Raw genomic sequence first — 27,429 nt, forward strand, 5'->3', positions numbered from 1 at the left:
TCCTCAGGGCTGCTCTCAATCCATTCCCCATCCAGCCTGGGGTATTTAGGCCTGGGGTTGTCCCAAGCCATGTGCAGGACCTTCATCAAGTTTTCATGTGACCGCTTCTCAAGCCTGTGACATCCCTCAGCATGGGATCCCTTCCCACCACTCTCACCCCATTGGACAAGATTACCAAATTTTCAGGCACAGTTTGTCCTCAGTGAAGCTGTGTTGGCTGTCACCAGTCACCTCCTTATTTTCCATGTGCTTTAGCAGAGTTTCCAGGAGGATCTGCTCCATGATCTTGCTGGGCATGGAGCTGATTCAAACTTAACTGCCTGACTGCCTGTGAACACACCAGGTTGTTAGAAGAGTAAATACATGTACTTCATGTCTGCTACTAATTGCAAAATCAAAATTGCACTGCAAAAATATGCCTTGATCCTATAGCTAGGATTAAGCATCATTGCTGATTTGGTTGTATTGCAGTGGCATTGATAATGTGGTTAATAGTCCTGTTGATTTAGGACAGAAAACTTAAGTGGGGAAAGCTATGTATGAGCATGCATGTTTTAAGGAAGCAGGCTGAGGTTTTCAAAAGTTCTCCTTGGTAATTTATTCCTGCCATCCCTGCCATGACTGTGTGAGCATATGCTCCTTTTAAAATAATGAAGTCTTTTAACCTAAATTTCAAAATCAAAAGCGATGTTTGTATGTTGATAACCCTTTTTTTCCCACCTGAAGGTTTTTCTTTTGAAAGAGAAGTGTATCCCTTTTGTTAAGGGTGCATAGTAATGTTCCTTTTCCTATGTATACTGTGAAAGGTCCCTGCAGCATAAAAGGATTTGCTCCGTCTTCTACTAATTTATTTAGAAAACCCTACAAAACCTCCACAGTAACTTATCTGCTCATTTCATAACCATTTGAAAGGACTCCAAAAGCTTTGCAGTCAGAGCAGGCTAAATCCACATAATTAACTCCTGAAAGCTTTTATATGTTTTCCTTCATCTGCTTATTACATCTGTTTTTTAGGGAATGGCATCAAATGAAGCTTGGGACATGCTTAATCTTAAATCACCTCAGTCCTCACTAGAGGAATGTGTTGGTGCACTGGCTGCACTAGTTTTTCTCTCACTGTGTTATAAGATTTTTAACCTATCTAGAATGCAGCATTTTTTTTCCTGAGTGGGAGCCATAACCTGGAGAAAAGTAAAGCCAGTGCTATTTTGTAAAACTTGACTTGAGCTCAGCTTGCAGTGACTTCTGTACCATTGTGCCTCTCAGTATACTCTGTGTTTGATCGTGGTTGTAAACTGCTCTTTGTGTGCACAGCTCAGTGGATAACACTGTTAAAAAGAACTAAAGAAACATTTCAAACTTGAGGTAAAAGAGATGAGATGGTGTTTCAGTGGCTATTTTTTGATGCTTTTCCTTTGCCAGCCTCAGTGTCACATCACTGCTGGTTTATCCTGTGAAGCTGAAAACTCCCAGGTCATGGAATTTCTAAAGCTGCAATTCAGACCTAATTTTTGCTTTAAATCACTTGAGGGTGATTTGAAGTTCATTCATGTAAGTTCAACTTAGTAGCACCATCCTGCATCCAGGTGTTAATTTTACCTTTAGTACGTTTATTGTTTTGTGAGCTGTTCCTGAGGGCTGCAGGAATAGTCTTGGGGTGGAAGGGATGGAGCAGTAAGGGCATAGTAGTCTCCATATTAAGACCACTTGCAATTTGCTTTCTGTTTGATGTTGTGGGGAAACAGCTGCCCTCTTCCACCATCCTGCATTTGGCTGTGAAGTATATGCATTTTTCTGTCTCTGTGCAAGGAATTGTCCAAATCCCAGATAATCTGATGCAATACTCCAAGTACAGATACCATTAATTGAGCAATAAGAGAAAGAACCTTGTCAGGAAAAAATATGTGTTCTTGATCCTTCCCATTACTTTTGCACAGTAGTGGCAACACTAGGCTGAATGATGAGACTCTAAATGGTATTGGATGCAAACAATATTTTCTTAAAAATAAAATTAAAAATAAAGATGAGAGGAAACTGCACTGGAAAGAGGGTAAATCCAAACTACTAATTCATTTCTCTTGAAAGACATTGTGAATGAGTTATTTATCTGTCACTTGCTACATAAGATTGTAAGCTCTTTTACAGCTGAGTTTGAATATCCCTAATGAAGACAAAACAGGGTGAGAATCTCAAAGCCTTGAAAAGACTGTGAGGAGGGAAAAAAAGGGATCTTACAGTGGTTATGAATTAAGGCTTCTACTCCACCTTACAACCTTGTTTTGAGTCACACATAAATCTTCCTCGCTGAATGCTACAGTCAATGCTGTACAGAGACTTCTGACTTTGAAGTCTGCTCTTTTAGTGAGTGTATATATTTGTTATTGTCATTATTACCTGACATTCTTTCTGCTGTATGCATGTTCAGGGTACATCCTAGTGATGCTCTAATGGGAAAAAATAATACTCTCAGAACATGACTAAGAATGATGTAAACAATCAAAAACACTAGCTGTACCTGAAACAACCAGTTCAGTTTTTCTGCAGCACAAATAGATGCCTGGTCTCTCTTTGCCTGAGATAACCTTTTGAGATACAGAAGCTGTGCTGGGCCTGGCAATGCCTTTGTGGAGGAACTTGCTTTCTTTTCCTTTGAAGAGAAACTTCTCTGTGGGGTAGGCCAGATCAGAAGCCAGATTATGTGTTTTGGAGAACACAATTACATTATTAGGTTAAACACAAAGTAAGGACTTGATAGAGCTGACTTAATGGAGGGTGTTTGCATCAGATTCATCATTCGCTATCAGGTAATTGTGAAATTGCTTTAAGCCATAACAACAACACTCACCCCCTCCCTCATCCTCCCGTTCGGTTCCTCTCCTTTAAAGTCTCTGAGGTCATGACCCACCTGGAGGCCAAATATGTGGTATCTGGTGTACTGAATGATCTGATTATATTTTTACTAGCAGAGCCTTCAACTCAATGTGCAGTTCTGGCTCCCAAGAGTTATTGAGTCATGATCCACTTTTCAGAGTGACTTTTTTTTTTTTTTTTTTGGTCGGGTTTTTGTTTGTTTGTTTGTTGGTGTTTTGTTTTTTTTAATGTAAAGAAGCATAGCCACCTATGCTTCTTTACATTAAAAGAAGCATACATTTTTCTGTCTAAAAGTGGGTAGTGGTTACTGTACTTACACACTGCTGGACCTGGGCTCTGGTTTTTCTCAAGCATCCCATGTGATGTTTCTGCACAGATCTTTTGAAACCTGGGTGACCACATAGAACAAGATTGACAGGGCTTGAATTGACAAGGTCTTTTTGTAAGTTCAGCTTTTGGCTTTGAAAGAGTGATTAGAATTTCCCTGAGTCCTTCACCACACAGCGAAGTGATGCAGTGTTAAAATCAATTCTCTTTGAAATTTTGCTTTTGTTATTTCCATTTTGGTCTGCTTTGATAGAAGCTCGTGGTAATTATAGTTTTGCTTTCCACAATGAATGCCCATATTAATTGTTTTATTTAAAGCTATAACAATAATCCTTCTTTACCTGTGGTCAGGTTAGAGGAATTTCACAATTGCCTTGTTCATGAGTCTTTGTAAGGAGACAGATGGAAATGTGAGGGCTGCCTTCCAGCTCTGTTTTAATGCAGCTCTCACTCCAGCAAATGTCATGGTTAATCCTCTAGTTCAGTGATGGGCCACTGCACAGGAGACTTGAAGTGGGTTTAGGAAATTTGCTTTGAAGAAGCACAGCAGCAATGGAGATGTGCTGGGTGGTGCTTTAGTATCTGAATCTTTTCAGAGAAGAACACTGAGAGTGATAGAGCCTGGAGGTGGGGGTGATCTAAATTTTAGGAAATTCCCCAATTATTTCATGTTTTCTTTCAGATTTAATTTTGAAATTATTCAATTCTGATAATGTCTTCTAATCCCCATAGTAAGTTTTAAGGAAATTAAATAAAATTCATCTGTGTACAGTGGGAAAGTTGTTGAGATAGAGGGGAAGCCTTAGAAGGAGTGTTGCCAAATTGGGCCTCCTTCCTTGGTGGAGTGGTGGGGAAGGAAAAAGTGTAGCAGCTAAACACACATACACTTTGCACATACTAACATTCTGTAGTTACAGTTTGAGGTCTACATTCTGTAGACCTCAAAAGGTTGCCAAGAGAAGCAGGCAACTTAAGAATTACACTGGTATCCTACCAATGGTGCAGGTAAAATGAAAGTTGAGGGCTGGAATACTGAATTAGAGATGTGCAGATTGCTCATTGCTGGGAATCTAACCAGCTCTGTGCTAACTACAGTTAGTGTGCAGGTAGATATGGAAATGATTATTTACCCTCTCACCAAAACTCCTGCCCACTGGAAGCCTCTCAGTGCCCGCAGGTGGGTTCCAGCAGAGTTCCATGCCATGTTGCTGGGCATAGAACAGTGGACACAAGGGTGAGCCCTGATGTGCCAGAGTTGGCAGCAAAAAACAGGTTTGTGAGATCAGGGAGGAGCTCCTGAGTCAAGTCCAGCTCTGTTTTCCAGTCACTGTGTCAGATCGGCTCAGGTGAACTCAACAATGGAATGTCTTTCCCACATCCTCCCGAGCTCACTGATGCATCAGATGGGCAGAATTTTAAGAAAACCTTGTCTTAATTTCACTACAGAAAGCAAGAGGGGTTGGTTTGTTTTATTTTTACCAAATGACCTCATATATGAATGTTGGATAGACATATTATTTGGGTAACTTTTTAAACAATGAACATTAATTTAGTTATGTTAAATCATTTGCTTTGGTCATATTTAAATGCAGATATGGCAGATACATAGCTCAATAAGAGAAATTATCTTTGGTTTGGTTTGGTTGTTTTTTTTTTTTTTTTTTTTTTTTGCCTCCCTTTCAATTCCATCAATTTATTTTTCCTCAGACTCTGCTGCCTCCTCAAGCCCCCTCAGCACACCGGAGTCCATTTAAAGCACGTTCTCCTGTCTCCTCTGCTGCTGCTGAGGTGTGCTCCCATTTACACTGTGAGGAGGAAAATTAACCATTTCCTAATTGCACCGGGCATTTAGGGCTAGAACTAAGTGCAGACACACTAAGGAGTTACTCCCTTGAATGGGTGCTCCTGGCTTTTGGGGAGGCTGGATCAAGCACAGCCTGACCCAGGCAGTAGCTCACTGCTGGAGGGTCTTGCCACCTCCTCTCTCCTCCCCAGCTCTATTGAGCTCCAAATGAGGCCCAGCTGCCCTAATGGCCTCAGGCAGTGTTAGGAAATCAGCTGTCCCGTGCTGTTCTCCAGGAGTCACAGCTTCATCAGCCGCAGCAGCCCAGCAGGACCCGCAGCCACTCTGCCCCGACACCTCTGCCTGCCCCATCTGGCTGGGGACATCCCTGCATCCCTGGCACGCCTTCCTCCTGCTCTGCTCCCACGCTGCAGGGACCAGAACGCACACAAGCTGTGCTTCCTGAGCTTTTCTTTACTTGGCATTTCCACCAGCAATCTTGTTTTCTCTTGGCAGGCTAGAAACATCCTCTGCTAACATTAAACATGAGCTATTTCTCTGGTAAGTCTGTGGCAGTCTCCATCCACAGGCAAGTCTCCTTGTATAGATGCCAGGGAAGCAAATCAAGTTGCCAGCATTTTTGCTGTGTGTGTGCTGTCCTTTATTAATAGCTTCCCATCAAAATTAAAATAGTTGTCATTGATTTTATACAATAGGTAGTTTGTAGAAAACATGGAGAATGAATGGACTTCAGGCAGATGTTGTGCTGTGGGAATTGCAAATTTTCTGATTCATGAAGGTTGATTAATTTTCATTATGGTGTTTTAACTAAAGTCTTAATTTGAATACATTCCTGAAATCTTACCTTAAGCACATCATAACTGACATAAATGGCAGAGAAATTAAATTTTATTGCATGAAATTGAAGAAAAGTCTGTCATGATTTCACTTATATTCATGGAAGTATCATCACTGATTTCAGAAAAATAAGTGTATCAGTCACTTAGCTGAGTTCCATTAATTCTTTTTTTCAAAGACACCTGACAGGCTTTAGGCTACTGCAGCCTTAATACTGCTTCAGTGTAGTTTTATCCCTAACACACTTTGTAGTTGTGTGGTTGTACACAGTCCCTACTGTTTCCAAATCTAATGAAAACACAGAGAAGGGAAAAGAGAATCTACTTATCTTAGGTATTTCACTGCTGAAATAGCAGAATGTGTCAGGCTAAGAAATGTTTTTTTATTGTCTGGTATTGTCTCTGGTTGGGGTGGAGAAGTGCAGTTGCCAATTTATTTAAAGCCAGTCTAAATCAGAGATGAGGAATTACTTTCCCAAAGCTGCATAAAGACTCTGAACAGGGAACTGACCCTCTCTCCCAGGTTAGAGGTGAATAATTTGATTTGTTTCACACCTGTGTATCCAGTGGTGTAGTAATAATTAGCTCTTAGATATTTGTCTACACCAGCAGACCTCAAAGGCTGCTGGAGGTGGCTGTCATGGTTATTGCCCTTTTACAGGTGGCCCTGGGGACCTTGAGCAACCCGGTGATAAAGCAGGAGTGGAACTGTAGGTTTTCAAAATACCAATTTATCTTCTTGGCCAAGGTCTCTTCCTGTTTGTAGGGCTAGGTGATATCTAGTGAGGAGAAGAGCAAAGATAATGTTATAAGGTTTTGTACTTTTGTGCCTGTTGGTTTAACTGGGGAAAACTTGTTTCTGTTGAAATAAATTTCTCTGAAAGTTCAGTCTTGTGTTCTGAATATTGGAAAATTTTAGACTGCTGTTTCTTTGGAACAAATGTCATTTGATATAATGATCTAGCAAAGTGGAAAATTTCATATTTCAGTGAGTCTCCCTTAGCTCATTTTAAAACCTTCCATGGCCACCCTGTTACTAAGTGTTTAAATTGAGTGTCTGTATCCCAGTGCTGGGTGCTCAAATATACCAGTCTTTGGGCTGTGGGATGCCATCCAAGGAGAAGAAGTGGTCTACAGGTCTGTTTGTGCTTGAGTACTTAATTAAGTTCCTAAGTTCATCATGAATATAAACAGAAATATTAATTGTTAAAGCAGATATTTAAATTATTGTTATCACTCTAGGAGTTTAAAGCATAATTTCAAATAAAGGCATTTCACTGCATTTGCTGCATGTGGTTTAGAAGTTATTTATGTCTCTCTTTTTTATGTATATATTTTATTATAACTGGATCCTTTGATAGGTCAGACTACATGTAAATCGCAGTATTGCATTGAAGGCAGGAGGTGAAGAGATTCTGAAAAGACAAAGAAACTGACCTTCCACGTAATTTCAGTTAATAGGAGCAAGAGCAAAAATTCAAGTTATTGGATGTCTTTGTGTAAAGTTTTTTTCTAAATAATGGCATACTGACAAGTGAAAAATCATGTAAACACACTCTTTGGCAAAAACTGATGAAGCCCAACTTGATTTTTAAAATTTTTTTTTGTTATGTACCCTTCTGTATTCTACCCTGAATATCCTAAAAAACCCCAAATAATAATAATAATAGATGATTTTATCTATCCCCCATTAATTTTTTATACCAGGCAGGTTCTTGAGGCCGTTGAGAGGCCATGTACTCAGAAGACACAGAGCAGTGTGTTGGGGATGTGCTAAAAGCTTAGTGGAACAGAAGGATGCAGTCTGCCCGACAGAGAGAGAAACACGAACGTGCTAGTTGGAGATGTTGTTTGCGCAGCATATTTTCTTGCTAACTTTTGATCACTGTCATGCGTGATAGTCAGATCTCTGTCTTCATTTGTAAATTCTCTGTGCATGGGCATTCCCATCCCCTCATCAGCTGTTCCCTTTGTGTTTTTAGATCATGGGGAATTCATATGCAGGGCAACTAAAATCTGCCCGTTTCGAAGAAGCCCTTCATAACTCCATAGAAGCTTCTCTGCGATGCAGCAGCGTTGTCCCACGGCCGATCTTCTCCCAGCTGTACCTGGATCCTGACCAGCCTCCTTTCCTGCCGGAAGGTAACCAAGAAAGTATGGCACGTTTCAGTTGTTTTTCTGTGCGTGAAAAGGGTGGGGTGTGTTTCATAAGAAAAAAAAAAAAAAAAAAAGCAGAAACTTCACAGCAGTTAATTGTGTGACAAAATCTGAATCTTGGGCATCATAAAGGGGAAAGAATGGCATGCTGATTATTTTAAAAGGAGATAAATGTTATATTAAAGGAGATACTGTTGAAAAGTTTAATTTTCTAGGTTATTTTTAATTTTACTGTATTTTATTATTTTTTCTATTTTTATTCTTCAGACGTGAAGCCAAAGGTAGAGGAGTTGGATAAAGAGTTAGTACATCGCTATTCACAAAATGGAAACCTGGACTTTTCTACCAACACAACTGTTAATGAAATGGAAGATGAAGAGGAGGATGAAGACATGTCAGATTCAAGTAGTCCACCAATCCCATACTCGCAAAAACCTGCCCCAGAAGGGTCTTGCACTACTGATGGTTGGTATCCTTTTGTTTTACTGTATGATCTTCACCACTGTATGATTCTAATGCTAATGTGCACTCTCTGCAGTTACAAATTCTTTAGCTAGAAAGTCTGAAAATACATTTTATAGTCAAAGCCATAGATCTGAAAAAATACGGGTGAGAAGGACTTGTTTGAGAATATAAAGTTTAGTGTACCCTTTGAAAGCAGTGCAGAGGCCTGGCTGTGGCATGTCATTACTTTCTGAAAGCCCCTTTTTTTGTCTCTGGTTTTCATTGATTCACTGTCCTCAAAGAGGTTGTCTGGGAGTTGGCATCAGTATGGCTGGTTCTCAATCTATCCCTAAATGATTCTCGGAAACATTGGCAAAGGTGGATTTAGTTGCTTCCATGGGTAGAAAGAAGGGAAAGAAAATTGGGAGGACACTTAGTGTACTTTCTGCTGCTGAGGTGATAAGAAGGTTGGTAGTGGGAGCTCGGCTGTTTTGTCTTCCCCATGTGCCTGCAGGCCATTGCTTCCTTACCCTGAGCTGTCCTGATTTGTTGTTGCTCAAGATGAGCAAAGTTGTTACCATACTATATTTGTTTGGGTTTAAATGTGTGAAAGAAAGAACCAGGTAATTATGCATGTACCTACTTGGCCTAAGACAAATTGATGTGATTGGTTCATCTTACCCCAAAATTGTTCTATTCTGAAGGTTTAACTTCCTCAAAAAAAGATCTACTCATAGTTATTAGATGTGCTTCTCGTTAAAACATCTCCCTGCTGACTTCAGACACCTGAAAACAAGAACTGTTCCCACCAGGTCCAAATGCCCTTTTTGACATTTTATTCAATATCCTCCTGAATCATGGAATTCCTTGTGCACAGTTCATCAAAAGCTGTAATTTTGAAATGGTTTTGCACCTTACTGAAGTATCTGGTTATATGAAGTGATAGAAGTAAGGACCAACGTCTGGTAATTCTTTGACATTTCTTGGGGGCGGGCATTAGTGGCTTATGTTGTCATCTTTTCCTTTTCCACTTCCAAATGCAGCTCACATGAGCATGTTTACCCTCTAACAGCACACTGCCCGTTCCCTGTAGCACAAAGAACAGAAGGGCTGGCTGGCTACTGTGAAAAGATGGGGAATATTGTTGGGAGAATTCGTTATTCACACAGAAGTGTGGTTTTCTGTTCTTTGAAGGCTTGTAAATTTGAAGGAGAAGGGAAGGAGAAAGTATAAATCGATGTATTCCTAGGAAAGTGTTTTCAGTTGAGGACAAGTATCAATAAAGTCTGCAAAATCTCCCGTGGAAAGCAGGAGCAGTGCCTTTTTCACTTCACATATTATATGTATGTAATATTAAACTTCTTAGTATGTCCTGGGATTGACCTTTCAGGGGCAGCTTTGTGGTTTGATTTTTATCTATAATGTTTTTATGATCAAAGCACTCTAGAAGAAAGTTTTGTGTGCTACATCTGCAGAATTTTAGGGTCGTTCATTACTCATTTTTAAGTTTACCATTCTGAGTTTACAAAATCTGCTTTACCTTTAAATGTTCTCAAGGAGCCGATTTAAGAGAGTAGTGTTTTTGTGTCTGGAAAAGGAATGGAAAACAGATTTTTTTTTTCCAAATACTTCTGGTGATCTGTTAGGACAGTTTTACATAATTGCTTAAAATGCCCTAGTTCCCAAACATTCACACTGCAGACCATATCTCAACAAGATATTAATCTGATAGCTCATCTTTCATCTCATGAGTATGCCTTCCAGAGATGTAAGACAGGATCACTGCCATTGTTTGCATCCCTTATCTTACTTATTTAATTGCAAAGGTAAATAACATTATGGAGATGTTAAACAATACTAAATAGACCATTTGAACTCACTGTATTTGGATACTTTAAACTAAGCCTGTATTCAATTGCTTATCCAAGAGCAAAATATTGGTACTAGAACCTGCAGTTCATAACTCTGCTTGCTGTAAAACTTGTTTCCCACCTTTAGGATCACGTGGGAAGAAATCTTTTTCCCTTTAAGCTATTTGGGCTTTTTCCTGAATTCAGGATATGTGCCATAACCATCATATTATTTTCTGTGGTGACTTGTTCTTTTATTCAGATACATTTGTCAGTCATGTGGGTGCAGAAAGTAGATCTTAATGCCTTTAGTTGTCAACTAAAAAAAACGAAATGCCTCACAAGTGAGTTTGTAGGAGATTCTTTCTCAGCTAGTATTAGATGTCTTAGCTCTCTTCTTAGCCCATTGGAAACACCAGCTGTATTTGCCACTGAACCTTGCAGTTAGTCATGAAAGTAATTCACTTATCTTCAGGGGCTTTGGGGGTTTGCTTTTATTTTTTTCCTGCTCAACACAAATTTTTTTAACTAAAATTTCCATGAAAATAGGGTTTCAAGAAAAATAATTTATTTCTTTTCATATGAGTATCTCAAATAGGCAACAAAATTCTTGCATTATCAAGAAGCTGTTCTGAACCACTTGCTTGCTGTAGCTTTAAAAGTGGCTGCTTCTAATTTGTGGAATAACATTCTATGCAAGCTGTGGGAAACACAATAGTATCACCTTTCTTTTGTTAGCAAATCCTCAATTTACCTGATGCTTAAAGAAAGGCCAAGGTAGTTTCAGAAGCAATTAGGTAAGCAGGTACTTAACACCTGATCAGTTACTGTGAGGTTACAATAGCGAGTGACAGTGACCCCTAATTCATATGTAATTCCTGGAAGCTAATTCCTTATGCAAATATCACAATTATTACCGTGCAACAAGGGGCTGGTGCCCCACATGGAAACTGCCTCTTCTTACAGCGGGGAAAGGGAAGACAGATACAGGTTTCATTTTTAAGAAGATTCTAGGACTTGGAGTCGTTGAAAGCTCTGGGGATACATTTTCAGGAAGATGGGACTGGGTCACTTTAAATGAAATTATGTTGGAGAATGCAAATGTGCTTCTCCGAAGCAAAAACTAATGCAGAGAAATGCAGATGTCTGTAAAAACTGTTAATATTTTATTTTTTTGGTGACTGCTCTTGGTATTTGCAAATCTTTAATTGAAATATAAGTGCCTGTTCCTTATTTGAAACAAAGCTGAGATCCTGTGAGAACATGTTGTTTGTTTTGTTGGGGTTTTTTTCAGTAGTTCAGCAGTTACATGTTGATTAAGGATTTCACAAAAAGAAGTTGGTTTGGTTTACTGACTCGTGTTTTCTTCTCTTTGTACTTAGATTTTCATAAAAAGTACACAAGTAAATTAAAGTACCATTCTTCCTTCTTTAGAGGAAATGTTTTACTGCTGTTTGACATAGAAATGTAGGTGCCAGTACAGTTACAAATTAATAGCTTTTAAATGTCCTAAGTCTTAGACCTTGACAGCACAAGTTCATCTAGTACTTAGACATTATGCCTTGTCTTTCCTAATGTGGAAATTATTATTTCTAACAGATAATTAATTACCAATGCAAAAATCATGCAAAACAGAAAAGAAAATAAGGTTGGGGTCTCTGTGGTGCTTGCTAGTTAGAAAAAGACAATGTAACAGGGAGAGGGTTAATCTCCCCTTCATCTCCCCACAGTTACTTGTCTCCAAATCAATGGTTTTGGGTGGAATTTCCTCATTCAGTTTCAAAAAGCAGCAGAAACTTAAAAGAGTGCTTTTCAGGCCTAAAAGTCAAGGGAAAGAAGGATAATGAAGGGCTCTTGAAGTATACCATCTGCATGTCTTTGAAGGAAAATTCAAACCTTTTACTGCACAGGAGCACATTTGCATCCTCTTCATATCTCCTGGTGGAAATAAGTCCCGGCTGCTCCTGGCCAGGCTCTGCAGCCCTCCCTGCTTCTCCTGTGGCAGCTGTTCAATGAGCAAGAGGAAAGTTCATGGAGGCTCTGTCTGTGCTACCTCTCTCCCTGCCCACCCATCGGGATCCCTTTCCCTCTCAGAAGAGGAGCCAGAGGAAACCATTTGGTGTCAGCCCTGTTTATTATCTCACCACCTCAGAAAATGAGGTTTTGGCAGTCACCTATGAGCTTTGAGCTGGTGGCTGCATTCTGTCATTTCTGGTAGTGAATTATAAAGGTAGTGAATTTCAGCAAGATTTGTGAAGTTCAGAAGCTGTTTGAATGACATCGGTGTCCCCAAACTTAAGTCCCCTGGGGCAGCAACGTAATTATAGCTGTCTCACAGGCTGAACATCACAGAGGCATGTGCTGGCCAGCCAGTCTGCACATGCATACCTCTCTGATCCAGAGATGTCGCCAGCCAAAGCAGAGGAGGATGCCAAAGGAGATTGTGAAAGGAGGGAGAAGGGGGGGAGCGTGCAAGGGCTCTGGGAGCACTGGCTGAGTAAGAGATGATACTGGGGATGAATTGTAGGTAGTGCTTGCAGATTAGGTGGGATGCAGCATTTCTATAGTCCAGTCCCACGTATCCTAAATGGTGGGAAATATTCAGATCTACAGCCTCTCAGCTAAGAGGCTGCTCTTCCCATAATAGCAGGCTGTTACTGAATTGTGCTTGTAAACTTGTTAGGATGTTTTTTCTTTGGACTCTCCTGTAGCTTCTCCCTTGGGGACTGATGCAGAATGGTGACAGGCAGCTGCTCAAAGTGTAGCTGAAGTTGTTTGCTCGTAGCCCAGATAAAGCTTAGTCTTTTCTTTCACCTGGGATGTCGCGGAGCGCTGCTTCACTTCACTGGGACAGCAAAACCCTCAAGCACCCCAAGGGGCTCAAAGCTTCTCATGTGATGGTCACCCTTCTCAGTGTTGTGTGCTCCTTCAGAGAGCAAGTCTGTGTTGACACTTAACCACACAGACAACCTTGCTTGTGCTAGCATTGCTACTGCCAGCAATTCCTTCAAAACCCTTCTCCCGTTGGGCACCATTTGTGCTTCTGGGCATTTCTGGAACATTTTTAGGTAGAGACTGGGCTAGAAGCTAATTGTGTAAAGCATGGGTTTAAACCTGTGTTGAAATCTTACTGCACTTGCTGTTTCATAATCCTTATCTACAGATTTCCTGTTTGCCCACATTGTCAGCAGTGGGCAATTTTTCTGCTTGAAATCTAGATGTAAAGTGGTATTTTCTAAGCATGTCAACTACTCAGATTTCACTGAATGTCTAAATATTGAAGGTCAGTTTTGAAAACTCTGGATTTAATACCCAAGTGACATAAACATTTGAATAACCAATTTTTATTTTGAATGGAAGGGACTTTTTTCCTGGGTTTATCTGAGACTGTTTCTTTCTAAATTACATCGAAAAGTGTGAATAATACCTGAAAGCCTGGTACCTGGCTTTCTATTTGACTATGATCAATATGTTTTTAGAGAACCTGCCTTAAGAAGAATTTAACAGATTAAAATCAAATGGCACCTAATCAGAAAAGAACTAATTGTGCTTTAAATATGCAGATTTAATACTTCTCTCCTAAAACTTATGTAAGTTTTTATTGGTAAGTTATTGATAAAATCCACTGATTCATACATGAAAACTTCAGGTGCTCCATTTCACTTCATTGCCTGGAAAAAGGTGTGTGTGAGGGTGAATCCAAGCCAGCTTTCCACGAGCTGCTGCTGGAGCTGAGCTGATTGAAGAAGTGAAGAAACCATTCAGCCAAGAACTGGTTCAGCAGATTTTGAGTGTAGGCACAAGACTGAACCTGTATTGGACCCTGATTTCAGCAAGCTGCTGCTTGTGAAGAAATTAATGCAAGCTGATCCTGTGCATTCCACTTTGCACATGCTCTGTGCCTGCTACAGTTCTGAGATAAAACCAAAACCCGTTAACTTCCATAATTTTTGCTGAAGTTGCTGCAGGTTTTGGCTCAGGAGCTTAGAGCACAGACATAGGTATCAATAATGGCTGGGGTGGCTTTTGGTTAAGCTGTGATCACATTGTGTTACCACATGATCTTTCTCCAGGATATTCTTTTCCTTCCTTAAAATTTCTGTGACAATGAATAATATTTACATGAATAATATTTTAAATTAAGTGTAAGAAATAGGTATTAATAGCTATTGCAGTAATTTCAAATTTAACAGTAATCTCGCTTATTTTGATTGTGATTTTCTTTATTTATTGTTTATTTAGCCTGAACACTGCTGTGTGTTGCCTTGCTATGCCTTTTGTGTGACCCAGTCTGCTGCCTGCTCACTGCAGGGCCTTGAGCAGCAGAAACTCTCTCGGGTCCCCATTTCTGCCTACTTCTGCTGCTTTAGCTCTACACTGATTAGAAGCCCAAGAGTCAACGTTATATCCTTATTTTGTGGCCATATGTGTATTTGAGTGGGGAAAAGACTTAACTGGGGACTTGAAAGTCCTGCAGTCCACTGAGACTTCAAGAGACTCAACTGGAGACGTAGCAAAAACATGATTCACATGATTAAAACTAGTGAATTATTTATTTGCTGGAATTTCTAAAATGTTTTAGAGAATTTAAAAATTAGTTTTTAGTTATTTTAATGTAATAAAATGATTTTTAGTAGCCACTATATAACTTCCATCATCAATTTTTATCATTCTTTTGTATTACTTAATGGTGTTTATGTATCAGTGCTAGCCTTCTACAAGCAACTAAACCAAAATAGTTTCTCTTGAAAAAACTGTAAATTAAAGTTTGGCAAAGAAAAAATAATCATTGGCAGGTTTTTAGAGCTGTTTTCTGTTATTAAATCACAAGCTTATCCTCTTATTTTGATTGTTTTTGAAAAATTGTGTTTTGGAGCCATTTGATGTCTAATGTTTGGACACTTAAATTTCTTTTGTGCCTGTATGTGTTTAAATATGTATATTTAAAATAATGTTATCTATTACCTCTGAAACTCTGAGCTAGTGGTTCTGGTGAGATGCTATCTCAATTTCCTCTATTTCCCTTAAAAAGGATATATGAAAATTCCAGTTACAGCGTCAAGTTGTGAAGCCCATTTGCTTTTGCTACTGATAAAACAAAGAGAATTAAATGAATTGTTCTGAAGAGTTATCATTTGTTTTGCTTTGTTTTGTAGGTTTTTGTCAAGCAGGCAAGGATTTACGGTTAGTGTCTCTGTGCATGGAGCAAATTGATATCCCAGCAGGCTTCCTGCTAGTGGGAGCCAAATCTCCCAACCTTCCTGAGCACATTCTAGTCTGCGCTGTTGACAAGAGGTTTTTGCCAGATGATCATGGAAAAAATGCACTTTTAGGTAAGAGATATTTTTTTCCCTTTCTGTCATAATAATTCAGAGAAAAAAAAAAAGCCAGTTGAAAATTATATAATGTCATTTCAGCTAATAACCTTTTATTAGATATATGTTGAGGAGAGGACTGACTTCATTAAATCAAATCTGTAGATGAACCTGCCTTAAAAGCCCATTTTAAAACAAGTCCCTGATTCCACCATTAATCACAATTGAATCTCCCAGATTTCTGTGTAGGCAGAAGTCATTTGCAGCCCTGGCATTCTAAATGTGGGCTATCCATATTCTCTTTATCTCAGCTGGAGCTTACAGCATTTTAATTTAAGAAGAAATATGCTCATGCAAGTACTGAAAATGAACTATATAAATTTATTTTTTTTTTTTTAATTAAGGGTTGATTTCTGCCCTTGGCTTCACCAGGATCATTGTTCTCAGTAGGAGTTCTGGGAGCAGTTTGTTTCCCAAAAACCAATACGTAGGGACACCCCGCCCTACCTTTCCCAATTATGTCATAATATGCTACATTTATGAAGTTTAAAACTTTAGTACAGCAATGCCTCTTGGTAATTGAAGACAGGCCTATGTACACCTAGATTTCCTGCCTGGGTCACAACTGGTACACATTTTAACAAGCTAGGAGAAGTGATTTAATGTATTTTGGATTCTTTAGTCTGTTTTGAATTTACTCTTTCATTTCTCCCTCCAGTCATTGTTCTGCCTAGGATATGTTCAGAAAGACCTTTCAACAGGAAAGAAATTACAGCAAAGGATAAATACCCTGATTTAACTGCATTGCTCAAATCTGGTGCAGACCACCAATATTTTGTGTAACTATTGGAAACGGCTTTGTTTTGTGCTTTAACGTTACATCTCCAGTAAATCCATTTGATAAATCCATACACAGCAAACCTTTGGGCCTAAGGCAGAAGTGCCCCTGGCCTGAGTTAGATAGAGGCTGTGGTGTGATGTGCCCTCACTGGTATGACTGGGGATTTGGGATAACAGGGTACACTTCAGGATTCAGAGGAGCTTCTCCCCTGCTAAGCAGGGTAGTGTCAGGAGTTGACCAATAAGAACTGATAGGCAGATGGTGTTTAAACCTGATTAAATGTGGTACTGCTTGTCTTTGTTGGTAAGCCTCTCCCACCATCCCAGCTTTGTATCCATCCATCATCTCTGGTCCCATTTGTTAAGGAGCCTGGTGACTCACACCTCTGGCATTGCTGAGGTACTGAAGTGCCTCAAGGCTTCTGTCACTGGCACCTGAGAGCAAAGACTCAGCAGCTCTGAGAGACCCTAGTTACTCTTTCTGAAAACTGTAGATGTAGCTGCACCAGTGGATCCTGTGGGCTGCAAGGGAGTAAAGAAAGAATGATTCAGTCCCAGGAAAAACAGGATGAAGAAATTTGCATCTTGGCATCCTCATCGAAGCTGATAATGAGGCATAGTAAGGCTAAAGACAATGGCCTAATTATTAAGATTTTTATGGATAAGGCATTTTGTCAAAAACACTGAATATCTTTGTCATAAACCTGTCATTTTGGCTGACAGGTGAGGGTAGGAACCAGCATCCTCCAAGGTGTTTGTCATTGTGGAAAATAACAATAGTAGCAAGAATGAAAAATTTATTCTCTTACAGATCTCGAACTGATTAGTAATTGGAAAAAAAACCCCAAACAAACAGAAATAAAGCATTTCCACTAGGTATTAATCTGCTAGCAGTTTTATAAATCATTTTTGATATTCCATAGAAAATCTGTTTCATTAAGGGTTGAAAGCAGTTCAGGGATAAGGGGCATGACAAGTAAGACAACAGGGCTTAATTGTTCAGCATTAGATAATAGAGGGCTGATTCAAACAACAAAGATTTTAAGGCAGACCCATTTCAGAACATACCCTGTGCTTTGTTCTGTGAAATGTTGCACTGGTGCCATCATTATGCCAGATTCCCATTGACATAGCTGTGAATGGCACTGGAAATCAAGGCTGCTGATAATTCTTAGTCTGGATCATATCCTCCAGACCTCAACTCAAAATTTCACCCCTTTCTGTGAAACCTTGTTGGGAATGTTGCAGAAAAACAGTCGTTGTCACTGAAGTGGTTACTTTCTTGAAAAGGTGTAGGTTTTTTAAAGTATTTTGAAGCACTCCTAACTCTAGCCATGCAAATCCTGATATCAAGTGATTGCTTTCAAGACTGTAATAAAATGTAAGGTTCAGCTTACTTGGAAAGTATTTTGTGTAAGAAGCCTCAGGGAAAATTTATTTGATGTTAATTTCAGTCATATGAAATTGCTCTGATGAATTAGCCACTGTTTTGAGAGAGATGTCTGCAGTTTGGAGCCCATGGTTTTTTAATATAGAAAAAATGGCTTTTTTTTTTTTTTTTTAATTCCTCATGGAAATTTCCTAGTGTGGCAACATAGTTCTACCCTTGTCAAGCAGTTATTCTTCTCTGCACTTTGTAGAGTGGAAAACTGGTGGTAGGTCCCAAAGAGATGTAGGAGTTTCAGAAGAGCTAAGACTGACACACACAGAAGCTGGCTGGCTGGCTGGAGGCCTGCAGTCCCCTGGAACTGGATGTGCAGGTAGGTTTAGATGGCCTAGCAGACAGTACAAGACATTTAATCTGTTGGTGTATCTTCTGCTTTGTTCTTCCAGGATTTTCTGGGAACTGTATAGGCTGTGGAGAAAGAGGATTTCGGTACTTCACAGAGTTTTCCAATCATATCAACCTGAAATTAACCACTCAGCCAAAGAAGCAGAAGCACTTAAAGTACTACCTAGTAAGAAGCTCCCAAGGTGTACTGTCAAAGGGACCCCTTATTTGCTGGAAAGGTAATAAAGGTGCCCATTCAATTAGGGGTGTTTTATGCTGCTAAGGGTGATGTTGAATGAAAAATTGAAAGTTGCTGTTGAAAATGTATGCATTCAAAAGTAACTGCTTGAAGGGAGAATTCTCACTGATTTCACTGAAGTTTGGATTTTGCCAAAGAAGTTAAAGTCTTGATAATAACCATGTGACTGTAAACCCTCTTCTTTGATCTCCCCATACTTTTGGTGGCAGCCCTAGATCTTCCTGTTTTAGAGTGTGCAGTCATCTTGGTAGAAAAAAAGAGGCTACTCAGTCTGATGATTCTTTTATGTGCCCAAAGCACACAGCCAGGGCTGCAGCATTGGTTTTCCACTGATACTCGTCTTTGCAGGTGCAATCCAATCTGTCTCATGCCTGAGGATAGCTAGCATGCTGTAAGATTAAGAAAGCTCAGGGCACTGATCTCAGGGAAAGAAAAGACTGGGATGCTCCTGCCGTTTGCAGTGTTTTACACTTGGTCTTACCCTCTACCAGAGCAGCCCGTGGGATAGTATGTGCTACAAGAGGGTGCATTTGTGGCCTCAAGGCCAGATAGCCATGGGGTCTCTTATTGGAGGATGCAGGTTTTTGGAGCTAGAACCATGCAAGGACTCAAGGAAAGAGTGGTTTACCCACTCACTGTCTGCCAGGTTGGTTTATGTGCAGACTACCTGACCTTTTCATCAGTGGTCTCACTCAGTGAAGACAGTTTGATCTGGTCCCTGTTGTTCCAAAAAGTTGATGTGGGAGAGGGGAAGCTCTGCAGGAGAACTGACAGACATCTGAGGAGTCACATCCTCATGTGAATAGCAGCATGCCACCAGAAAGAGATGGTTATCACCGGGCTGTATGAGTGATTATAGTTTGTATCAGTTTGTGGTTCAAAAGGATCCTGGCTTCAGCTGCTTTTCTCTGTTACAAGGATAATTAACTACTGCTTTAGGGTGCATGTGGCTTTTCAACAGCATTTTTTCACAAAAATGACACAAATATTTAATTTGGTAGTGAAATTCCAAATGAAGACAAAGGAAGCCTTATTTTACTTCTGGAATTTTTTTTCTGAAACCCCTCCCTGATGCTCATGCAGTTGGAGTTGGTCTGTGTCCTGGTAAATGCAGTCAGGAGTAAATGCACTTGTGGAAGAAGCAGATACTGGTTCCACTTTTGGTTTTATGCTGATTGCAAGTGTTCTGAGCACCCATGAAAGTTCAGAAAATCAACCAAAAGTCAACCTCATGGGCATTATTTTGATAAGACCTATCCCCATATTGCTGCCATCCTTCTGATAACCTTTCACTCTTCACTTAGATTATAGGTCTAATTAGAAGAAGAGTGCTTTTAAGCATTTAAACCCTTCTCCTAAAACAAATCCTGATTAGATCTCAGTTTTAAAAGTTGATTAATATGTGATTTTCAAGGTGACTTTCTCCTCCCTCAACTCAGTTTTCATCTAGACACTAACAGCGCTGAGATCTCGCTGAAGGTTTGTGGAAGCATATTAAAAATCTGGGTTTCAGCACAATTTCTCCTTTTAAAGGGCGACATGTGACGGTTTGTATACAGGTTGTGCCACAGAAGTCGCTGAGTATTTTCTGGGACATGTCCAATACCTTCAAATCTCTTGGAAGCCGTGATCCGAGGGCTCTTGCCATTTTGCAGCATCTGCTCTGTATTTGCCTGGCCCCCTGAGTGGCCCCCAGGGAGGTTTTCTTAATTAGAAGACAAAGTTGACAAAACTGCGAGTCCGTATTTTCGTTGGATGCTGCCATTTGCCGCTGTTTGTTGTGCGTGCTCTGTGTATGCTCTTAACATTTTGTCGCCTTTCGCCGCCGCGTTGCTGAACTTTGCTGCTGGGAGGAGGCCTTGTTAATATGTACTGTAGCTGCTTCATTTGCAGAATGTAGAAGCAGGCAATCATCTGCTGCTAGCCTCTCTGCTAAACCAAATCCTTCGGTGTCACCGTCCGCGACCCCCGAGGGTGGATCAGCTAATGGATACAAATCAGGGTTCACTCAGACAGGTAGGAGCTGAAAGTGCTGTAAAGATAACCATTGGGGGTGGTAAGTTACCTCAGCCACCGGTGGGTCAGGGATGCTGTAAACAACTGGGTATTTACCTTGAGCCATGTGTAGATTACACTGGAGAGGATGCCTTTCAAAATTTGCTTTGGCAAAGATTAAGACCCAGGTGAGGCTGAAGGTTAGATTAGTCTCAAAACAACAACTGATGTAAAAGCATTAAGTGGTCTTTTGATTAATTTATTTGATTCTGTGCCTTCTTGTTGAAACCTCTTCGTTTCATTAATTTTTTTTGTGCATCTCAAAAAACTTCAATTACATATTTGTAGGGAAGTGTTTGCTTAGTCTATAAACTAGGCTATTTGTCTGGAAAAGAAGAATAATCTCCTTTTAGGGAGAGGGGACCAGATGTTATTTTATTTACTTGCTAATTTCTTTATTTATTTAAATTTTATTGCAGGCAAAGGTGTACTTGGAGTTGCAATTTCCCCGTATGCATACAGTGGGTTTTTGTTATGTGAGCTAACAGGTCTCTCACAACTATTCTAGAAAGCTATTAATGATATCCTCAGATAAGGAGAAAATATAAAAATCAAATAGGCATTGACTGACAAAGAAGCAGCATCTTAATATCATGTATCTATTTATTTATTGCAAGTAGACAAAGTGCTTTTGTTTGAGCTTTCTTCCTCATTGCTTTATTGCAGCTTCATCTATGCTGTTGTATGTTTTTGTGCCTGTTTGTGCTATTTCTTGAAAAATTAAAAACAAGAGAAAATGGCTTGTTGCTATTAATTGATGTGAATGTCCAAAACCACGTTTCTTTAAAGAGTATGAAATGCAGATAGAAAGCAAGATGGTTAAAATCATTTTTACACCTCAAAAGTTTGTCAAAGGGAGTAATAAACAAAAGCTGAACATGGGCATTCATATGAGACTATAATCACTGATTAGTATTTCCAGAGGCACTTCTCTTAGGTGGTTGCCCCTGTCTCTGTTGAGGAAGCAAAGTGCTTTGGGTAAAATTAAATGACAGTGTGGTTAAAACACATCTGCATTTCATTGCATGATCCCTTGGCTTCCAGATCCAGGCATGAGAGCTGTGCAGATGCATGAGAACCTGTTTATTTGGAGCAACAAGCATTCTAATATTTACACAGCTTTGTCTTCTATTGTATCTGCCAAGTTAATAGATACACCTTTTATATAGGGCTTTCTCCTTATCACTCCCTGCCGTTTTCAGTCTGCTCGGTGTTTCTGTGTGTCACTGTTTGTTCTCCCAGGTCATGCTCGTCAAAACCTTTTCATCTCCTTCTACTGTTATCTCCTAGGGAAGATAATGCCACATACAGACACATGAGTCCCCTGTGACTGGGAGAAGGGGGGAGAGCACCTTTTATTCAGTGGCATAAATTCTCATGTGTCACCTATGATGTGGGGCTTTTCTGGCTTTTTCTCTTCTAGATTCTGCCTAGCTCTTTCTACTGGAGTTTGCTTCTAGGTTGTTTTTAAAAAAGGACTACTTACTAGCAGGTTGTTTTCTGAAATTGTTTTCAGCTCATCATCAACTCACATCCCTTTTTTTCTTTAAAAGTTGTGTAAATGTTTCTGATGAGCAGTTCAGTCTCTGAGTTCTACAACATATGGGCAGACAGTATCAAAAATATGGTTTTGGGCAGACACTTGAGGGGAAAATTCATTTCACGTGTTAAGCAACTAAACATGCCTTTAGAAGAGAAAGATGAAGAATTTTAATAACTGGTATTTTAATAACTATAAATCCTGATTAGGTAACAGAGTGGTGTTTAAACATATACCAGCCACACCCACATTCACAGATAAAATTTCAAGAAAATGTATTACAGTTAGAGATGGGGGACAAAAAATAACCCCCAAAGCTTCTGGACAGTTTACTTTAAAGAAACTTTAACACTACATATTTGTAACATCATACTTAATGGCAGACCAGTGTCTCCCTCCAAGGGCCTGACCTGGTGGTCTATTTTGTTAGCCATTCAGAGTATTTCCTATGAGCATGGACGAGATTTTCTGGTGGGGCAGCAGCAGCAGCAGCGACTTCTGTGTTAGTTCTTCATGTCAGTTACTCTGTCTGGCAAAGAAGAGCTTCCTCCCACCCTCCTCCACCAAATGGTGTGTGGCCTGAGGGTGAATGTGTTTGGCAGATCAAGTTGGTCTTTGTCTTCTGTTTTCTTTAGCTGGCTATTTTGCGGGGACATCTGTAGGTGAACTTAGCCTCCTTTGCCTACTTGTTGCAAACTACTTTCTGGACTGATGCTGAGTTAATATTCTTTCACTCTGGTTATAAGTTTGGATTTGCCAGTGTATCAGCATCTGAATGCCAATTTTTTCTTGAAGTAAATTGCAACTATGAAATGCCTGATGTTAAAGGGACTTACGTGCTGAGAGGTTTGGAATCAGTTTTATACTGGGCAAATATTCAAATTTGTTTGTTCTTCAGTTTATTCTTCTTCAAAATAAGATTTATCAATTTTAGCCTTGGTAAAGTGCTCCATGAAGTTTGTTAATTGATGCAAAAAGTTTGGTCTCAAATGCCCTTAATTTTTTACCCAGATTTATAAATGGGCATAGGCTTTTTATAGTTCTATAGACAGTAGTGCTGTCAGGAGGCTATCTTTTTGGGGTTGGTTTTTTCTGTCCTTAGTCAAGCTTAGTTGTGTCTGACAGAGATTCAGTAGCTTCTTGTTGAAAAATCTCAGGTGATGGAGATTCCACAACCTCTTTTAGGTAACTTATTCCAGTGCTTATTCCCTGAGCTTGCTGGCTGCAAGTTCCATAAGCTCTTCGTCTTAGCTTCCTCATGTGAACCATGAGAAATCTGCATTTACTTGCCTATCCCATGAGGCTATTTTGAGGAGTAATGAGATAACCCTTTCTACAGTTAAAATATTTTTTCAGTGTGTGTGAGTGCAAAATATTGTGGAAGAGATCAGTCGTGGGTTCAGTAGATTATAATATTCTATAGGAACACCCAGTTAAATGATTGTTAAAACTCCTGAAAGATACATGGTAATTTCTTAGGAGTATAAAAAAAAAATCTTTGTAATTTATGCAGAGATGAGTTTTGATAAATGTGTATGTAATAAAAATTATATAAATGTATATATATAAATTTTAATCATTAATTAAACAACTTATATTCTCAGATTCTTCAGTGTTCAGTCCAGCAAAATCATCTTCTGCTGCTGTTAACTTAAGTGGAACACAGGATCCATCCCGGAACAAGAACATTGTGAAACCTCTGGCTCTGTCAGTACAGCTCGTAGGAAAGACATTTGCTGCAGGTATGGCTTTGCTTTCCAAAACCTCTGAGAGCCAAGGGAATCATCAGCTTAACAGCCAAGAAAAGAGAGTGGGTTTTTTGGTGGAAATGGGAAAGGAAAGCATTCACTAGCATTCTCCAGAACTCTCATATTCTTGCAGTCTTTGGCACAGAAATTTTTGCAGTTGGTACTGTCCCCAAGCCACACCTTGGCCTTCAGATTTAACATCCTGGTAGGAGTGCAGTGATATGTCTCTCTGCACTTCCTAACTGGAAGAGAGCATAATTGTCACCTCTTGATATCACTCTGATTCCTGCCTCAGTAATTGAGACTTGTGTGCAGTTCTGCATTTCTAACAATTATAGTTCCTCCACATACATGTGGTGGAATTTAGTCTCATTTTAAGGAGTTTTAATATATCTGCCATTTTAATAGCTTATTTCTGTATTGTGTCTTTAATAAATTGTAACCCTCAACTGTGACATCTAAGTCCCACACTGACACTCTGTTGGAATAATCTGATTGTTTTTTACTTTAGGTGGTTCATCTTTGAGCAATAAAAAAGAAATCATCGCGCTTATTGCAGGACAGTATGCTTGAATAAGAAAATATATCTATTCATTTGGTTTATATATGCACATGAACATATATATATATATATATAATTTTATACATGATGTATTACATCTGCTATTTAACACAACATGGTATTGGTTATGGTACATAATACAATTATGTTTTATCTCATAAATCATTAACAGTTTTTTGTGCAAAATACCTTTCCCCCACCCTACTTGTGTGATTTTATTTTGCACTGAAATTTCTTCCCAGCTTTTCAACCACTTTAACTGACCCATGCTCACCATATCTACCCATACACAATTGTTGACTCAGAGTAGAAATGAGGAGCTTACAATGGGCAAGTGAATTTATTAATGTTTTGTAATTGGCAATTGTACCAGAATTTATTTGGATGTCTGCAGCTGGGGAGTTGCATTGTTTTAAGTTACATCTCTAACACTTCCAGTTGCAGCTGCCATCAGCAAGCTGCTGCACCATCTCCTGGTGGTGCTCCTGGAATGTGTTCTTGGGAGCTAAATCCTTGTGAAGCTGGCTGATACTAGCAAGGAACTGGAGTTTCCACTGGCTTCCATTTTGGCAGTTTATGCCATTTTTTTTTCTTCTGCAAAAACTGTGTTCTGATAAAGAATGAGAACAATGAGTGATGGTAACTTCTGCTGATCATCTGTTGTGGATATAGCAGGTCCTGCCAGAGTGTCAGGCTTGCTGGGACTGGAGAATCACCTTAAGCAGAGGTAGCAAAATTAGCATGGTTTGCCTCAGTAGTGCTCAGGCCATGTACACTTTGCAGCAAACTGCTCTGTCTTCCCCTGCCCAGTGTCCTTTGCTAAGGCTTTAGATGAGAGCCCTGTAATGAATTACTGTGCATAGCATAGGGATGACTGGGGGAAAATTTCTAAGCCACTTGTGGCTTAGAAATCTTTCCAAACTGAATTCGTGATGTATGTTTTAAAAAAATTTCACTGTGTAAGAAAATAAGTCACAAACTTCGCAATAATTTTGTGTGTGTGTGTAATTTTTTATTGTATTTTGGTGGGGCTTTCTTTGCATTTTTTCTTCCACCTATCCCTTCTCACCTTGAAATCTGGACACCCCTTTTAAGGCTTGGATTTTGCAATCTGAATGTTTCTCTGCCGAGTACATTTCATGCTTTCCCTGGAGTATGGGTTTTTTTCAGTCACGCATCTTGCCCTGTTCTTTTATTATTCTGTATTATTTTATTTGTTTGTTTTCAAGATTGTCTCAAGCCACTCACTCTGTATTTTATTATACCCAGCTCCTCTTTCACTGCGTGCCACGGATGTTGCTAATGGAAACACTAATGGAGGAAGAAATAATGCATTGAGTACTGCAGTCTCTCGGCCAATGCCTCACTCGACATCTCCAAGTCCTGGCTGTGCAGCTGGAGATCAAGGTAAAGAAAACCTCTCTGTTTTTTATTCTAAGCTGCATTGGATGGTGAGCTTGGAATTTGTGATTTTGTTCTTCTTCCGACTGTAGCTGCTCCTACTGTTCAGTCTTTACAGATCCATTTGCTTTTTGGCATGGCATTAATGATAATGCTGGACATTTTAACACAGATAACAATGTTTTTCACATCACAGTCTGGTTTTATGTAAGTCTAGGTATGAGCCTCTGGTGCTCTGCGATGTGATACCCGCTCAACACCGGTGGGAAATGGAGGGTGGGCTGGAATTTGGTCATTTGGGAGGACAGGGTTTAGAATTAATTTTTGCTTTCCTTCCAGCATCCATGTCCAGTTCTGGACCACCAAAGAAACGCCACCGAGGATGGTCCCCGGGGTCCCCAGTCCCACCTCCTGGTTTAGCAGTACCTGTTCCTACGATCCGGCCTGCGACAAGAACAGGTAAAACTTGAATGACGCCAAGATTTCATTTGTTAAAACGTGAGCTCAGCCAGCCCAGCAGCCCTGTGCTGCACCTCTCACGTGTTGCACAGCAAACATAACTGATCTTGTCAAAGTATTTCAGCACACCATGCCCCCAAAAAAACACAGGATTGCTTGCTCCTGGTTGTTGTAATCTAAGATGCGACACAGGGGAAGTAAAACTTCAGGGGGAGAGAGAGGAAAGGAAGAGGCAAATCATATTGTTAAAAATATAAAGCTAAAAGAAATCCATGGTTCCCCCAACTGTAACTCATATGTTCTAAAATTGTGCAGGTGTATGGATATATGAACATATTTCAAGGATTTTTCATTAGCATTCACCTTGACTGTTGTGTCTCAGTCTGGTGTGGGATGCTACAGAACCCGTACACTCTGTTTCTGCATGGGAAAAACAGCTTTATATAATTTTGGCCTAACAAAGGACACTGATAGTGATACGCTAGGTGATCTTCAGTTAAAAGCAGAAAGTGAGGCCAAATGCTAGTTGTGCATGGAAAAGCTGTAGGAGTTTATCATCATGACATGAAATAGAATAAGTTACGAATTCTGATGTATATCCATGTAGATAACTCTTTATTTATAACTGTTAATAAAACTGTTCACTATTTGAGTACTTTTCAGTTGTGAGATTTAGCATATTTTCTAAAGGGGAATAAAGAGTTATTTATTCTTCTCTTTATAGAGTGAGAGAATAAGCATCAAAGGAATGAAAAGTGCCATTCATCAATATGCACAAGAGACATGATATAAGGCAATCTCCCCTGTTTGTTGAGTTTGTCTCCACTAATCTGCTACCTCTCTTGTGTACTCCATTTGCTATGAGTCTTTAGTAGTACTTTTTTCTGTTGGATAAACCATTTACCCTGGTAAAACGTATGCATTCATTCATCCTGCCTTCGATGTTTTTCTCTTGATGGCATGGTTTGAAAAAGTGGAGGCAAACCACCAAACGGAGCCTAAGTAACTTGTGAAGCAGGCCTTACTCTGAAACCTGATTACAGATTACAAAATTCTTGCACTTGGTTTCCTTTATTTATGAAAGCTGCCACTGCTCTTTCATGAGTAAAGCCTGATTTTTATCCTTGTAGCAACTATCAAAGGGCAACTCTGAGATTTTGGCCTGCTTTTATTTTTCTTATCTACATATA

General features: G+C 39.6%; 1 protein-coding gene across 8 annotated transcripts in view; it reads left to right on the forward strand.

Annotated features, from left to right (window-relative positions):
- GREB1L (GREB1 like retinoic acid receptor coactivator) overlaps positions 1 to 27,429 on the forward strand; it is a 131,847-nt gene that overhangs the window by 63,594 nt on the left and 40,824 nt on the right. For 3 of the 8 annotated variants that reach the window (XM_059859026.1, XM_059859016.1, XM_059859035.1), the window contains 8 exons: positions 7,821 to 7,992; positions 8,263 to 8,460; positions 15,446 to 15,622; positions 18,278 to 18,454; positions 20,353 to 20,490; positions 23,674 to 23,811; positions 25,649 to 25,786; positions 26,120 to 26,239. In XM_059859026.1, coding sequence (XP_059715009.1) covers positions 7,824 to 7,992; positions 8,263 to 8,460; positions 15,446 to 15,622; positions 18,278 to 18,454; positions 20,353 to 20,490; positions 23,674 to 23,811; positions 25,649 to 25,786; positions 26,120 to 26,239 — 1,255 coding nt within the window. In that variant the 5' untranslated portion in view covers positions 7,821 to 7,823. The remainder of the gene's footprint in view (positions 1 to 7,820; positions 7,993 to 8,262; positions 8,461 to 15,445; positions 15,623 to 18,277; positions 18,455 to 20,352; positions 20,491 to 23,673; positions 23,812 to 25,648; positions 25,787 to 26,119; positions 26,240 to 27,429) is intronic. The other 5 variants (XM_059859063.1, XM_059859072.1, XM_059859054.1 and 2 more) reach the window with 4 other exon arrangements.

Source organism: Haemorhous mexicanus, chromosome 1 (assembly GCF_027477595.1).
Source record: "Haemorhous mexicanus isolate bHaeMex1 chromosome 1, bHaeMex1.pri, whole genome shotgun sequence".
Classification (NCBI taxonomy): domain Eukaryota; kingdom Metazoa; phylum Chordata; class Aves; order Passeriformes; family Fringillidae; genus Haemorhous; species Haemorhous mexicanus.